The 16,413-nt window shown below is 40.6% G+C and overlaps 1 protein-coding gene across 1 annotated transcript; it reads left to right on the top strand.

The window, feature by feature from the left end:
- The first annotated feature begins 1,906 nt into the window (after positions 1–1,906).
- Positions 1,907–14,094, top strand: RHOV (ras homolog family member V). Its single transcript, XM_072115344.1, has 3 exons — positions 1,907–2,353; positions 10,119–10,177; positions 11,030–14,094. Exons 1-3 carry the CDS (start codon positions 2,128–2,130, stop codon positions 11,468–11,470), a joined length of 726 nt encoding a protein of 241 aa, XP_071971445.1. The 5' UTR covers positions 1,907–2,127; the 3' UTR covers positions 11,471–14,094.
- Positions 14,095–16,413: the final 2,319 nt, after the last annotated feature.

The following is a 16,413-nucleotide window of genomic DNA, read 5'->3' as shown; positions in this document are numbered from 1 at the left end:
TGTGGCTTTTTTGTGACTTTTTTTGAAAAAAAGTTGCAACTTTTACTGGATTCTGGTGATAACTCAGGGAACACTGCAGAAAACTAGACAATGGCGAACTGTGAAGGCGCAAAAAAAAGTCACAAATGAGCACAAGCACCATAAAAAGTCTCAAAAATGAAAGAAAAAGGCAAGCCAAAATGATGATACATGTGCCCCAGTGCGTCAGTGCCACCAGATGCCAAACGGATTCCATGGGAGGACGGATACAAAAAGGAAGACAAAATGATGAAAAATGGTTGTGAAAAACGGACGTGATTTTGACAGCTGTCGTGTGCAGGTAGCGTTTCCCAGCATCATCTCAGAAAAAAATGGACCACACATGGATGGCACCAGCTTGCTGTATGTTTTTATTTGCGGAGTCATTGGAGCAGATTTACTTACCCGGTCCTGTTGCGATCCCAGGGTGCATTGTCCGACGATGATTCGGGTCTGCCACGATTCACTAACATTGTGCGTCCAATTTCCTGCAGGTGTCGCTGCTGCACCGAGGTCCGCCGGAGTTCACCTTCTTCTTCCTGGTGCATGTGAGTGCTTGATCTTGCGACACCATTTCGTTTTTAAATTCCGCAGTTTGTCCGAATCCGTCGGGTTGTCCGACAGCACACACCCCCATTTCTGTTGCATGCAAGCCGGCGCTGATGCGGCACAATCCGTTCACGTGCGGCAAAAACCCAGGGCAATTTGGCGCAAAGCGGAAATATTCGGGAAACCCGACAGAATCGCGGTCCGCGGACCCTTAGGCCCCTTTCACACTTGCGTTTTTCACGCGCGTTTTCTGCGCGTGCTTTTGACGCGCAGAACTTGCATTGCACTCTGACCCATTGTAATCAATGGGTCTTTTCAGACTTGCATTTTTTTTCACGCACACACGCGCGTTTTTTTTAACGCGCGTTTAAATCTCGACATGCTCTACTTTTGCAAGTCACGCGCGTGAAAAACGCACCATACAAGTCTATGGAGATGCATCAAAAACGCATTGCACTCTGAGACACTTGCAAGTGCAATGCGTTTTTCACGCATCAATTGCCATAGAAAAGATAGAGCTCAGTCCTGAGTCCATTTCACGCGCGTTTTCTGCGCGTGAAAAACGCATTGAAATTGCATTGAAATTGCATCAAAAACGCGCGTGAAAAACTGAGACACTGAACAAACTCTGACTGAAAACTGATTGCACTCTGATGCAAAATGCGCGTTTTTCACTGACCAAAAACTGATCGCACCCTGATGAAACTCTGACGTGAAATGCAACGCGAGTGTGGAAGGGGCCTTAGTAAATGAGCCAAATTTACTTCTATGGAAGTCCGTGGTCTGCGGGTGATTAAAAAAAAAAAACATACAAAAAAGGGTCAGTATTTTAACCGCAAGCGTATGGACGTGAAAAATGCTAACCTGAAAGAGTCCCACGTCTAGGAACACACGTCCTAAGTTCATAGCAGCTTAACAATCGTGTGATTTGCTATAGCGAAAAAGCGATTTATTAGATCCTATCCATATGTTTTGCCAAAAAGAAAAATTCACCTTAGATTTCAAGGGCAAAAACTTTACAATTCGGTGTATTTTTACGTGTGAGGAATATCTGCATCCACATTTTTGCCTCAGCCTGATATTTGTACTCTTTGAACCCACTTCTGGCTTTGGCTTAAACTTCATAGGATTTTTTTTTTTTCCAAAATAATGCAGTGTGTGAACTTACCATTATAATTAACTTGGGTTGAATAAGTTCTCATCCCTGTACAGTATATTATCCAGCACAACATATGATTAGAAGACAAGAGCATTGTGACTGTGCTGTCTATAAGGAAGTTAGGAGGCTCCAATTACCATCCTAGGAGGGAGGGAGGGTATATATAAGGCTGGCTCTAAGCCTAAAACCAGTTGGAGAGCAAACCATGACATAGTCACACCTGTTTAGCATGACAGAGTAAAAAAAATCTCTGAGTGGGATGTACTAGAAACACAATAATGGTGAATTCCCCCTCCTGAGAAGGTCATTTGAGGAGCTCCTGGCACACAGTGACCCATGAAAGGGAAGAAAGTGGATTTATCTTCTAGGCTTTTAGTGAAGACCCCAGGACTGGCAATATCATGCCACCTCAAGTAATGCTGGATTGTTCTGATGGCGACAGACTGAGTCCACAACTATCAGGAACTTTAAGGAGAAGAAATTCCTCCAGACCCAACAGCCAAGAACTGGGCATAAAGTGCGTCCTTGTTGGAGATGGTGCAGTGGGTAAGACCAGCCTGGTGGTCAGCTACACCATAAACGGTTACCCAACAGAATACCAGCCGACTGCGCTAGACACATATTCTGGTAAGTCAAAAAAATCTTTTATTTAAAGGTAATTTAAAAAAAAAAAATTTATTTGTACAATATAATATATTTTGGTACTTGGTGTACGTGCATACCCACAGGATGGTGCATTGAGCCCAATTTATTGTCATTGTTTACTTTGACACTAAAAGGGGCAGTAAATTGTCACCGTCCTATTTCCCCCTTAAGTGTTACCTCCTCTTTCTGCTCTAAGTGACAAAATGTGGGGGGGATATCACGGAGAACCTGTGACTTCTCCATAAGATTGACAACCGCCTGGATAAGATTTACCCTAACTCCTTCCTGCCCAGGGTAATGGTCATTGTGTTGTCTTCTCACCTCGGGTTGTCTCCTGCTGAGATGTCACAGCTTACTCTGTGGGGTTCTCACTGGAGGACCTTCAGGGTATGTTCACACAGTGCGGATATGTGTGGAATAATCCTGACCGACAGCCGCACAATATCTGCTTTGTAATGATTTATCCAGTTAAAAGACTTAAAAAAATTCTGATTTCAAGCAGATTTTTGTTTTTTTTTTTTTCCAAAATGTGCAGTGTAATTGTAATTTTATACAATTTTTTTTAGTACAGTTTTAACTGCACTCTGCATGCATCCCATATTGATGTATCTTACATATAGATTTAGCTTAATTGATAAAATCCTATAAAAACGACACCTCAATAAAATCCCTTTGCCTGGTTTACTAGAAAACAATCCTATTCTGAGCTGAGCGTGCATGTGTTTTTTTTTAAAGGGAAAGGGTTCATAAACCACAGCTAGACACATCGGACTTGAGCTTATCTACCTTAAAGGGGTTGTCCTGGATTTTAAAAAATATTCTATATGGCTTTGGGGGGAATTATAAAAACCGTAAACCATTTATAGACTCCTCTATCTGCGCTCCCTTTTCAACGGTGGAGAGAGGTGGGTATAAAATGTTTTGTAGTGTGTGGTTTTTTTTTTTTTTTTGGTTTTTTTTTTTTTTTGTTCAACCCCCCCATGTAATTTTTTTAAAATCATGTACAACCCTTTTTAAGAACAATGATTTTTTTACTCTGGCACAAGGGACAGCTCCAAATTTCTTACAATGTACATGTGTGAGATCTTGAGGTTCAGCAGGCCATCTAATGTATATATGCACCCCCAACCACAGATATGTAAGGGGGGGGGGTAAAAACAGCTGTATTCAAAATGCCCAATCATTGGAGGAGTCTCCCTTCTGCCAATCAGCACGGATGCAGCACTACACCAAGCCAGGCATGCATGTGTATGAGGGGATCCGGTGGACTAGCTCACTGTATGCAGAGTGTGTGGTTACTAAAGTCTTGTGTAGCAGCTAGACAGTTTAGCCGTATGACACTGTAATGTCTAATTAATTAAATAATAATTATAATGCCTTCACATAAATAACATGGACGCTGAGTCATCACAGATCCACATGAGGTCCTCCAATCGCTGACATCACCAAACACATCAGGATCTGGCCAGACACATTCTCCTTAACCTCCATTTTTAAAGGGCTCGCCAGGACTACCTAAGAAGTACTAACACATCCCACAGCTAGGGGCGCTGTAGTTTCTAAATCCTGATGTTTGCTCTTGAGGGTCAGCACTATGGGGTGAAGGCCGGGGCAATAGTTTCCATGGAGACTTCTTTATCCTTGAAATGTTGAATTTGCAGAGTTTTATTTACAAAAAACAACCTCACCGTAGCAAATGTTCACCTCACGTCATTGTATGCTAAGCGAGGTGACAGTCCTTGGCCAGCTATTGTTCTCAGGTGGTAGCCAGTCATGGCGGGTTCTGAAAGGTTTATTACCGTGCTCTTTATTGCTCTGGATTAACATCTCTGTGTGAACAAGGCCGTGTACTATGCAACTGCGGGAAATAGGCCAATAACATTATAAATGATGCTGATCCCACAGAGGATTCATGACCCACAGCCGTGGCTAGAAAATATACTGATACTGGCCCAGAATAATATTAGGATGTTCTGACTTTACTGCTTCGGGCAATGAGTGGCCTCCTCGGATCAGGGGACGACAAAGGGAGTGACGTCCTGTGGTCTGAGGCCACTCATTGGCTGAAGTGGGTCCCATGACACCCAAAGAAGTATTGGATGGGACACCCAAAGGGATTCCTGGAAAGCCCTTTAATATCAGTTTAATGGTACGACACCTAACAACTCCCATAATTTTCAGTAAAACAGAAAATGGAACTTAAAGCAAATAGCTCCACTTTCTGTGTAATGGCCAAACTGAGTCACTGCAGTTAAGTTCCCATTCAAGGAGCTGATCTGCAGTAACCTGGTCTGACCACTAAACTGAAGATGGAGCTGTCTACTTCCTGTTTTTTTATGTGTGTGTGTGTGACAGCTGATCTGTGGGGTGGAGGTTTGTAGACCCCACCAATATGATATTGAGGACCCCTTTAAGTGAATGACAGATTGAGCATACACTTGTATCAATAGCTACATCAGCGGCCTTCATTGCAGATATTGTTACATGGCAGAACCCCAGTGGACCCCATTATAAGTCAATGGGGGGGGGGGGATTTTATTATTGACTTTAAAACGGAAAACAGAACGGCAGATTTTTTTTTTTGCGCCTTATTTTTGAAGAGTTGGAGCCACAATATTAACGATTTTCCCACATTTAAGAATTGTCTTTTTTTTTGTTTGTTTGTTTTTTTTTTTTTTTGGAAATCCAACATTTTTCCTATGCATCTAGTTTTCTGGCTCTTTCGAAACTTTTTTTTTTTTTTTTTTTTGGCACACACTTAGACCTTTTAGTTCTATTTCACCTTAATGAATGTGGAGATGGTTCTCAACCTTTTTTGCTTGTGCGCCACTTGATTAACCCCCTGCACCACAAACTTGCAAGCTTCCTGCGCCACAATTGATGTATGACTGCCAGTGGGTCTATTGGGTGCGGCTTGGTGTTCATTATATGACCGTTCTGATACAGGAATACAAACATTCACTCAACTTCTACAGACACTATGATTTCTCCTGAAGAATTTGCCACCCGGATTACTAAGTGTTAAATCTTCTTGGTTATGAATTTATTCATTTAACGCTTTTGTGAAGCAGCTAGGCAGTGTTTTTTTTGTTGTTGTTTTTTTGTTTTGTTTGGAGGATATTCTTTAACCTATAGATGACATTTCTATATAAAACACGGTGATTACTACAAACAAAGCGAGCATGGCCGGCTGTGAAGTCTCTGGTATCGGTTGACAGGAGCGTTTCTAGTTAGACGAGTTCTTCTCCTATCTTCTCAGGTTATGATTTTATTTTCCCAGGAGTTAACAAGCTTCTAAGGTGACAGAACACACTCCAGTCAGAGGTCACACCCGTGTGCTGTCTAATCGCCTCTCGCGGGCTATGACAGGAAGAAAGCGTCATACGTCTCACTATTGTAATGGACTCTCTAAGTGGAAATTAAGAATTTTTTACATCCGTGTCGTAATGATGATGTCATCACACGGAGACCAGTCCATGCTGCTGATTACTGTAGGCTCATGTATAGACTGAAGTAGTCAGTAATCATTTTGTCAGCCTTCAAGAATCTGATTTTAATGAGCAGAATTATATGGACTTATTTCAGATCTAAGTTGCTAACTGAAACAAAAAATTCTTCACAATAGGTGTCAGGTGTACCTGAAGAGAAGGTGAATCTCCCGCACGTTTTAGCCTTGATTTTGGCAACATACAATCTGGTGAAGCACCTTTTTGGGACGTGACCAGCATGAACCGTGTCCATGTCAAAAATGGGTATTGGCAAAGAATCCATTCCAATACATCCACTCTAAGGCTATATTCACACGAACATATGGGCAACGTATATATGTCCCCCATAGACGCCAATGGTCGCACGGCGCCGTATGGGAGTGGTACGGTGCTACACTGTACCGTTCCGTTGCTGGGAGAAAGATGGGACATGTCCTATCTTTCCCGTAATATGTCGCCATGCGCTATATATTTCTATGCAGAGGGGCGGGGTGAGCAGCGCTACGGTACGGCAGGCACACATGGTGTGAATGTAGCCTACCACTTAGCTTTTATCTACTAGAGCAGTATCCTAGATCTAGTTCATGAGTGATTGGTCCCCCCCCCCCCCCCACCCTCCAAACCCCTAATGATAAAAGAAGCTCAACCCAGTAGTAATTTTTTGGCCCATTGGGTTCCTAGAATTTTTTTTGTTATTAACCCCTATTACCCTATAAGGACTTTGTTCTGTTAAAAGGATCATATCACACACTATAAGAGCGCATAGATAAGAACAGGTGGTGGACCCCCAGAAAGATTTCTTCAGTATACCCTTAAGAAACATGGGAACATGAAAATACTTAAGATTGTTGGGAACTCCTGTCCGGATGGAGCCCCTAGGACCTCTGATGCCCTGAGACCCACTACATTCCCTGCCAGTTCTTATTGTAAGCGTCACTTCAGGTGATCTTTAGAAGTTTGTGGATGACAATAACTTTTATGGTGACGCAATTGATGAGGAGGCATGATATCACCAGAGGCATTTATCACTTATTATTGTCTGCATTTACATTGAGCAATGATGTTACTATCCTTAAAAGATAAATGATTTGTGATAATGCACTTGAAAAACTGCATTTTTTTATTGAATATTATAGTATACAATAGTTTGATCATCTGAAATATAATATTTAACTAGTCCAAAAATTGGGAAGGTTTCTACCTAATAATTGGAACAATGAAACGCTTAATGGCCTAATGTAAGAAGAAAGATCGAACAAGTTAATGTTGAGCTGCAAAACTTTCCTTCGCCCTAATTTAGTGCAATTGTTTGACGGCTGAGAATAGGTGAGGATAGATATGATCGCCGATGTCTTGATTTGCAACCATTTTATTTTATTTTTTTAGTGAACAGGGTAAGGTAGTGCTGTAATATGTAATACCCTAAAATTCCTTAATTCAAGATGGCGCTGTTGACGCTCTCAATATACAAGCGGTCCCCTACTTAAGAACACCCGACTTACAGACGACCCCTAGTTACAAAACAGACCTCTGGATGTTGGTAGGTTACTGTACTTTAGCCTTAGGCTACAGTAATCAGCTGTAACAGTTATCACAGGTGTCTGTAATGAAGATTTATTATTAATCCTGGTTCTTTTGACAATTTTCAAAATCCAATTGTCACAGAGACCAAAAACAAAATTTCGCTGAGGTTACAATTATAAAATGTACAGTTCCGACTTGCATACAAATTCAACTTCTGAACAAACCTACAGAACTTATCTTGTACGTAACTCAGGGGTCTGCCGGTTAGGAATATCCACAATTATTAGTGCCCCTGGATGACTCTCATCATAGTCCTACTTTCCATTCAATGGGAGCCAGTAGAAGTGAGAATCCAGTCTATTGTCCTTTAGACTTTTTCATGCTTTTCTCTGAAATCCAAACCATTTGCATTTCAGTTTTTCCTCCGAGGGTCTTTGTTTGCTTCACAGCGGGAAGTTTTCTAATTTGGTTTCACCTTTTGATATGTTTCCAATGCTTGTGTTGCCTTTGCTGTTCTTGTGCACTCTGGTCTAGGGTAATCCCTTCTTTTCTTCTCATGTTGGTCTCTTCACTTCCTATAAAACTTTCCTCAAGATGTTTGCACTGGGAACACAACCCTTTTCCGTACTGGTATCCGCATTACAACAGTTAAAAGGATCATAAGCAAAGTGTTAAGTTGAGTTTTTTTTTTTGGTTAAAAACCTTGATTTTAAAAAAATTGCCCGAATGCGATCACCTAATATAAGAAACATTACTCTCCTCTTTCCTGATGTGATCTTGCGCTTCAGAGACCCGGAGGACCACTGGAGAATGAGGTCTTCATACCCTTTTTTAAAGATTTCCTTTGAGATTTCGATAAAGCGAAGTGTCGACTAGGTTTGGGCGCTACATTCAAAAATGATCCCCAACATGGAGATCCACTTATACAATATAAGTAACCGTAATGATGATAATGATCATCTCCATCAGCTCCATAGAGCAGGGCCAGTTGCTCCGCTCATCTCGGAGTGGGACCAAAGGAGGCACCCTAGGCCCCCGCATTCCCCTGATTTGTGGGGGTTTCGTCACTGCGACCCCCCCCCCCTTCATGGATCAGAAAGTTAGGCCCCACCCTGAGGGAAAAGCCCTTTTAAGGTCTGTAGAACGTACTAAATCATATCAATCTTCTGTGTACCCAAACTGATCTCCCAATGTTGTGGGCAGTAGTTGGGATAAGTTGGCGGTGGCTTTGCTCACCAGAACGTGCGTATCAATATAAATAGTAGTCATATATTAGGACACCCTTACTCTCCAATAAACTTAAGTCACCCATTATGTGCAAACAGGTTCTAATACCTGAGATACAAGACCATAACGCGAGCAGCCTATGGTCACGAGAACAAGACGTGTGTCCCAAACCTGTTTACCCGGCTTCAAACACTTTTACTGTATTTCATTTGAGAAGCTGGTGCGCCCCTCCTCCCACACAATACCCTATACAGTAAAACTACCACTTACCATTAAACCGCTGATCTGGTTCCCATAGATATAGGAGTGTGAACTGGTTGTATGAGGCGCTGACTAAATCCATTGTTTGTGTCCCCATGTAGACCATAAAATACATATTGGCTTTCAGCTTACACATTTCAAAATGGCCGACATTGAAGTTACCGATCCAGAAGCTGTACACGTTGTACTATGTTAAAGATAAATTTTTTGTTTAACTGTATTTTTTATTATTTTCATACACATAAAGGGTACAAGCTTTTATGAACTACGCAACTTTTACCGAGTTTTTGGTCACGAAAAACTCCGGATTTGTAACAATCAGCAGCTACAATAAATGTAGTACAGACATTTGAGCAATAAAAGGAGTAAACCGTTTCCTTCTAAAGAATGTAAAGTTTACAATCATTTGGAAGATACATTTTAAAGTATAATTTTCCTTGTTTTATGATAAGTTTTTTTTTTTTTTTTTTTTTTAACTGCAGTAACGCAGACTCAGGCTTTGGACCTCCCAATTTTAAATTATTATCTCTCGGAATAGAAAAGGAATATTTAAAAAAAACTATTTTCAGTTTTGATTTACTTTTAAATCCCCTTTGTAACAATAAGTTGGTTGTAGCTTCTAGGTAAGCAGTGGCCTAGGCATAGTTAAACAATGTTAAATATGTAAGTGTTAGAACAATGGTTAAGCAAAGGATCTACCACTAGGATGAAGGATTGTAAAGCATACACACTGACGTGCAGATGTGTGCCTCCTCTGGCAAGAGCTACTCTTCTTTTCAGGTCCTTATGCATTTATTTTTTACAAATAAAGCTTTGAAAATTATTCAAATGACTCTGAGGGGCTCTGAGTTCAATTAATAACGTAGAAGCCAGAGCCCCTCTTACTCATTTGCATAATTTTTTGAGGTTTTTTTTCCGGGCCCCATAGCTGTTAATTGAGCTGAGAGCCCCTCGGAGTCATTTGCATAATTTTCAAAGCCCCTTTTTCATAAAATTGAGTGCATTAAAAGCTAAAAGAGCAGATCCTGCCAGTAAGAAAGTGTGCTTGGTTTACAATCCTTCCTCCTGGTAGTAGATATCTTTTGAAAACCATACTACAATAGACTGTAAGAAGGTTGAAATTTTATACCAAAAGCCGGTGGGTTCCTACTACTGCAAAGGCCACAGTTTGTGCTCTGTGGAAAATGTATTACATTACTTCTAAAAATCTGGATTTTCTGTATTAATTGTGGCTTTTTGTCTTGCAGTTCAGGTGCAGGTGGATGGAGCACCAGTACGAATCCAACTATGTGACACAGCAGGACAGGTAGGCAAAAGCACTTGTGTTTTGAAGATATCCTCACAGATTTTCAACTATGTAGTTTGCGTTTTTTTTTTAAATAAAGTTTTTACATTTTTTTTAAAGTACTTTTTTTTTTTATTGTTACATAGTTTTTCTGAATGTTTCATTCACACGTTTGTGAGAACCGGTATTACTAGTTACTTATCTTGAAGGGAAAAACATAAAAACTAATGTCAGGAATGTTTTCCGATCGGGGCTTGTACATATTTGTAGTATTTGGTGTTTTTTTTTCCACCTTTGCTGCTTTTATTATAACATTTAAAAATATTGCACATTTAAATAATTTCTGGAAAAATTCCCCTCTATTTTTAAACTGCACAATATATATAGAACTGGAGTAATGGAGCAGATTGTGATGAATATAGATCTGTTTAGTTTGTGGAAAATATTCTGCATAAGCAGTTTTTAATCATTTAAACTTTTTGCTCACTGATCTCTCTGGTAGAACTCTTCTCTACAAGACCTAAGATCAGAATAATAGCAAAGGGTTAAGTTTCAGACATATGTACAATCTGCTCAGTCCCCTCTGCTCTATAACATGCTGCCTGCAGATAGGACACTATGTACAATCTGCTCAGCTCCTCCTGCTCTATAACATGCTGCCTGCAGATAGGACACTATGTACAATCTGCTCAGCTCCTCCTGCTCTGTAACATGCTGCCTGCAGATCAGACTGTAATTCACATGATGCCCCTTTCAATTACTCTACCAGTGGTCACAGTAATTAGTTTTTATATATTGACCATGTAAACAGTCATTATCAGCATAGTAAGATAAGATATGACTTATGTTTTATTTGTTCTTTCTTCTGAACAGGAAGACTTTGACCACCTCCGCTCCCTATGTTACCCAGAAACCGACGTCTTCCTGGTGTGTTTCAGCGTTGTGAATCCAAGCTCCTTCCAAAATGTTACAGAGAAATGGATTCCAGAAATCCGTACCCACAGTCCGCACACTCCGGTGGTTTTGGTGGGAACTCAGACTGACCTTCGAGATGATGTCAATGTGTTGATCAACTTAAATAGATGTCGTGTGCGACCGGTGAGCGAGTCGCAAGCGCAGGGGGTGGCGCAGAAGATCAGAGCTCAGACGTATGTCGAATGCTCTGCGTTGACGCAGAAAAACCTCAAAGAAGTCTTTGACACGGCCATTCTCAGTGCCATCAAACACAAGGCAAGACTAGAGAAAAAACTCAGCTCAAAGGGCTTTAAAAGACTTTCCAAATGTCGGTGGAAGAAATATTTCTGCTTTGTATGAACTCATTAAGGTAAAAAGACAATGAATGTCCCATTTGGGGGAATTAACTCGGTTGGAGACCGCATGCGAGGATTGTGAAGCTTCTCCAAGGGGTTCATTGGGTTCAGACTTGGACACCATTTAAAGGAATCAGAAGGATTAAGCTCTTTAGAAATCGACGCACCCAACGAGAGACCATTCTATAGTTTCTATGAGACTGCTCCTAAAGAAGTCAAGGCTTTTGTGATACACATTTTGTTCCTGATGTTGCATCGTTTTGACACTTAATATTTGTTGAAATGTGATATGAAGTTGTAATTCACTGTGAATATGGGCACTAAATACTATGGTGAGGTCTAGTGGAGACCTGGAGATCTCATCAGCTAGGATTTCGGAAGACAAGACCCTCCAACTATGTCATGGAGGGGCACTTCTGGTGCTTAGTTTTAGGAAATAAATGGGATGCAAAGAAACATACAAAAGTTGTTGGCTTAGAATTTGAGCTCGTCAACCCCCTTCGACGTTGGTCATAGTCATAGGGTTGTTCATATTTCAGAAATCTTTTGTGATTCCTTTCTCTCATTATAGACATTAGATTCATGTAAGATCGACCCACCAATTGTTTTGGGACCGGTATAAGTCTCCCTCTTAAGTCTACCGGGCCTCCTCCTTATTGGCAGATACAGTATCCTACTGCCGATGCTGGTCTTCTCTCTCCCCATACAGAACACATGTATGATGGGCTAAAGTAAAGTGAGGGTATATGATCGGGGTTCCTACGGTAATGTCCTACCCCTTAAGAACAGGAGGATCTTGCCATATCTGCCTTTGGGGAAGAGTTGATAGAAGGTCAGAAGGCCTCATAGACACCAATCCACCAGGGGGGACACATAAAGACGTTGGTGGACCTTGTACACACTATAGGGTTGGCCAAAGTCTTCGAAATTGGTGGATACTTTAAAGATCTTCAGGCTTTGGTTAGTATAACACTCACTGATAAGAAGAGCGAAGGGGTTTTGTATGTTGCTATTGCTCAATAGTAAAAAGCACCAGTACCAGGACCAGCTCCTGCAATCCCCAATGATGAAACCAATGATATTCCAGTTGATCTCGTCCACGGAATATCCCTTTAATATTGCAAATTATTACCGTAACTGTGAAACTCTTCTTCTGCTATAGATTCTTGGTTTGGCTAAAAGTACATGTGCACCTTAAAAATATTGACCTGAAATTTTTCCTGTCCACCGACTACCATCATATAGCATCTCCCCACTTTATCATGACGCGTTTTTAGGTTAAAAAAAAAAACTAAGACTTTTTTTTTCTGTGAAAGAACGAGAAAGTGGAAACCTGTTAACACAGTGTGAAAGTTTGAAGAAAGTGAATATTGGAAATGTTACAGTAAAATGGGGGGAAAAAATAAGAATGTTTTATATAAAGAAATGTGAAAAAGTATGTAGGAAAGTTGGTTTTTGAATGTGGAAAAAATTGTAAGATGGAAAAATGTGACTTGGGCTTCCACATGTGGAGCCCATGGAAATGGGAGCGTATATTGGCTCAATCCTTTGGATTGCACACCTTGTACAGAAGGGGAGTCCTTACATTATTCCAAATATGATGCAAGGACTTTCCATCCTTGGTGTAACCGATAATACAGTGTTGGTGCTGAAATTCAGCCAGCAGAAGAGTCCTTGCATCATATTCTGGTATAATGCAAGGACTCCCCTACTGTACAAAATGTATAGCCCCTGGGATTGTGCCCATTTCACGTTTGTGTGCTGGAGGCCTTAAAGGAAGAATTAGATGCAAATTACACATGTTGTAGAAAGTTGTCAGAATTTTTAGAGGGGGAAAAAAAGTGCATGGCTAAAATGGGTTCATCTATGTGGTCTTCTCGAAAGTTTAAGATGCATATCCGAAGATCTCTGGGAGTGGATTTAGGATTGACGTAATCCTAATGGTGGAGTAAACTAAGAGTAATAAATTGTAATATGAATTATTAAAAAAAACTATACATTTTTTTTTATATAAGAATGTTGTTGTACCGTACTGGAAATATTTAAAAATGAATTGGCAGCGGAAAGTGACTAAATTAATATTTGACAAATTTGTTTAAAGGGACCCTATCAAGTCTCCATCACAGTCCAGTCTACAGGCAGGGTGTTATACAATGTTTTCTGGGAGTCCAGTGGGTGTTCTTCCTAGTTCTTTATTGATGGAAATCTGAATAGGACCGCCCACTGGACTCCTAAGTTTAAAACTGAATATATAAAAGGTATACTGAACCTTTCCCAAAAAAACTCTATCGATCTGATCTGCTCCTTCTGCTCTACAATATGCTGCCTGCAGATTACACTGCATTTTCATGGAGACAGGTTCCCTTTTAACAAATTTCTCTTGTAGTCGAACCTACAGATCTTGTTCTACCACATCCCTTGGCATTCAGTGATGGTATTTGCTGCTTGTACAAGTAAGCTTTATAAGGCCGGCCTGCCCTACAAATAACACGCCTTGTTATGTCAATATTAATACAGGTTCTAAAGAGTAAAACTGGTTTCCTGATGTCCTTCTGTATATATTTGTATAAATGTAATGGCCCCGAGAAAAGCCAATGTAAAAATGTAAATAAAACCTGTTTTCTATGAGTAGTGCCTAATGTCTTGTATATTATAATGTATACCAATAACGTTTTGTTATTTTTCCTGGGGTCTATGTTTTTTTAAAGTAAAGATTTAAAGGGATCTACCACCAGGATGAAGGACTGTATGCAAATGAGCCTGATGGCCTCCGGGCATCATAGGTGTTAATAGAGACTGGAGTCCCTCATTTGCATACAATCTTTCTTCCTGATGGTAGATGTCCTTTATTAGGTTAATTTTGACCAAACATGAGGAATTTTGTTGTGAAAAGCTGACCTCCTAATATGAGGTCTTGAAGAAGGGTTGGGCATGTTGGATTTCAGCATGTCTGATCTTCCCTTCCAAAAAGAGGATCAGCCATTACCAGTGATGTAACTTGAAGCTCATGGGTCCCAGTGCAAAGTCTGTGCCAGGCCCTCTACTACAGTATAATGTATGGTGTATAGTACTAGTCCACTCATTTAGGAAAGTGACACCTTATCGGCCCCCTAAGCATCTTGGGCCCGGTTGCGACCCTCTGCACCTTCTGAGGTTACGCCCCCCTGGCCACCACACTAAAGGTGTTTGACAGTACTTTGCTTTCCCCATCCCTATTGAAAATGCTTGGTTGTGTCAGGAGGAATATGGAAAAGATGACCATAATTTGGAGCAGCATTGACTTTTATGGGACTTGTGGGACAGTTCATAGGATGGCCAAAATCCTCTTTAGTATAGGGTGGACCACGTAACTATTTTGCCATTATCTAGGGGTAAATTTTCCTTTGTCCTGTGGATAAATGTCATCAACCTAAAACCCCCTGATTATGATGGCAGGATTATCCAGTTGATCGTCAAGTACCCAATCCCCTTGTTCTTGAGCAGATACCCTGTTGACTGATGAGTAAGAACCAATCTCCCCTAATCTACATAATGATTTGCCCTATAATGGAGAAAGTCCTCAAGTGTCCTGCATGAAAGTATCTGACAGATCTGACATGCCATGGTCACAAATGCCCGAGGCATCAATGGGGTTTAATGCCTGTGATTTGGATATCCATAGCTTTATTGTGAATGTCATGATTACAGATTTACCAGATTATAAACTGATCCAACTAAGTCCTGCCGCCACCACCCATAACAAATACATGTAATCTACAGGAGAACCCAACCACAACTTGTAGAATATTCCTGTGGGACGACAACAGGTAAAAGAAACTGCAAAATATACATTTCTTTGCCCGGATTATAGAAACAAACCTCCAGTACTAATATAATTTCATCTTATTAGATAGTAATGTTGGGTGACACATTACTGTAGCATCAGGGGAATGTAAAGAATACGTGGGTGGAGCCCACGGTAAACCGGATGCACAAGATTAACAATAGCCGCGTATACTGTATACATATGATACTGTATCTACCCACACTAAGTGTATTTGATAGAACATTTCTGCCTTAAAGGGAACTTGTCACCAGATTTTACCCCATTAAGCTGCTAGCCCCCTCTGGTAATGCCTTTTCTAGAATTCTCTCTTTCATGCAAAATCTCACCCATTTATCTATTTAAAACAATTGCCTCTAAAGCCACCTGAAAATGAGCATAGAGCCATATTTGCCTGAGATGAGTCAAGTTTAGAGAGAGAGGGGGAGTTTGTCACTTCAGCCCCCTATATTCAGTTCATAGAAACATGATATGGTAGTCATATTATAGATAAGAATCTCACCTTGCAGAATTGTGGTTCTGTGATCTACAAGCTGATAAAGACGTAGTTGGAAATGCAAGCTACATATTAAGATCCAGCCAATCTGCAAGATGAGATTCCTATCTTTAAAATGACACCAAAAGCATTTTGCTTGATCCTATAAAACAGCAGAAGAGAGGGTGCCACTTCCCCTGCAACTTGATTAATCTCCGGCAAATATGACTCTTCTCTGCTCATTTTCACATGATTTTGGTTGAGGTTTTTTTTCTTAAAAGTTAAATGGGATTCTGGAAAGGACATTGCATACCCTACCGTAGAGGGCAAGTAGTTTAATTGGGTAAAATCCATTTAAGCTGTGGGTCCTTTTTTTTGTGGACTAATGCGTGGACCGGCGACTGGTTTGCAGCTCCATAAATAGTTGATGATCTCAGCATTGCTTTATCAGTTTGTGGTGTAAGAATAAAGTGTCTGCTCCTAATAAAGACCCTCACATTGTTCTATTATTGGTTGGGGAGACTCTTTGCATCTGACAGACAACCCCCCCCCCCCCCAACCCTAAACTAAAGTTACTAAACTTGACATGTAGTAGTGGAGGCTGCATACCAGAAAAATGCCACCACTACAAACACAACTAAGCGAAGGA

Source organism: Engystomops pustulosus, chromosome 7, assembly GCF_040894005.1.
Source record: "Engystomops pustulosus chromosome 7, aEngPut4.maternal, whole genome shotgun sequence".
Classification (NCBI taxonomy): Eukaryota; Metazoa; Chordata; class Amphibia; order Anura; family Leptodactylidae; genus Engystomops; species Engystomops pustulosus.
The sequence above is the reverse complement of the archived record's forward strand: the minus strand, read 5'-3'. Positions and strand labels throughout refer to the sequence as shown.

Bases quoted from the DNA above. Each gene is read 5' to 3' on its own strand.
- RHOV (XM_072115344.1), top strand. From the start codon at position 2,128: ATGCCACCTCAAGTAATGCTGGATTGTTCTGATGGCGACAGACTGAGT. The intron at 2,354-10,118 runs GTAAGTCAAAAA...TTTGTCTTGCAG, and splicing joins TGCGCTAGACACATATTCTG to TTCAGGTGCAGGTGGATGGA. The intron at 10,178-11,029 runs GTAGGCAAAAGC...TCTTCTGAACAG, and splicing joins TATGTGACACAGCAGGACAG to GAAGACTTTGACCACCTCCG.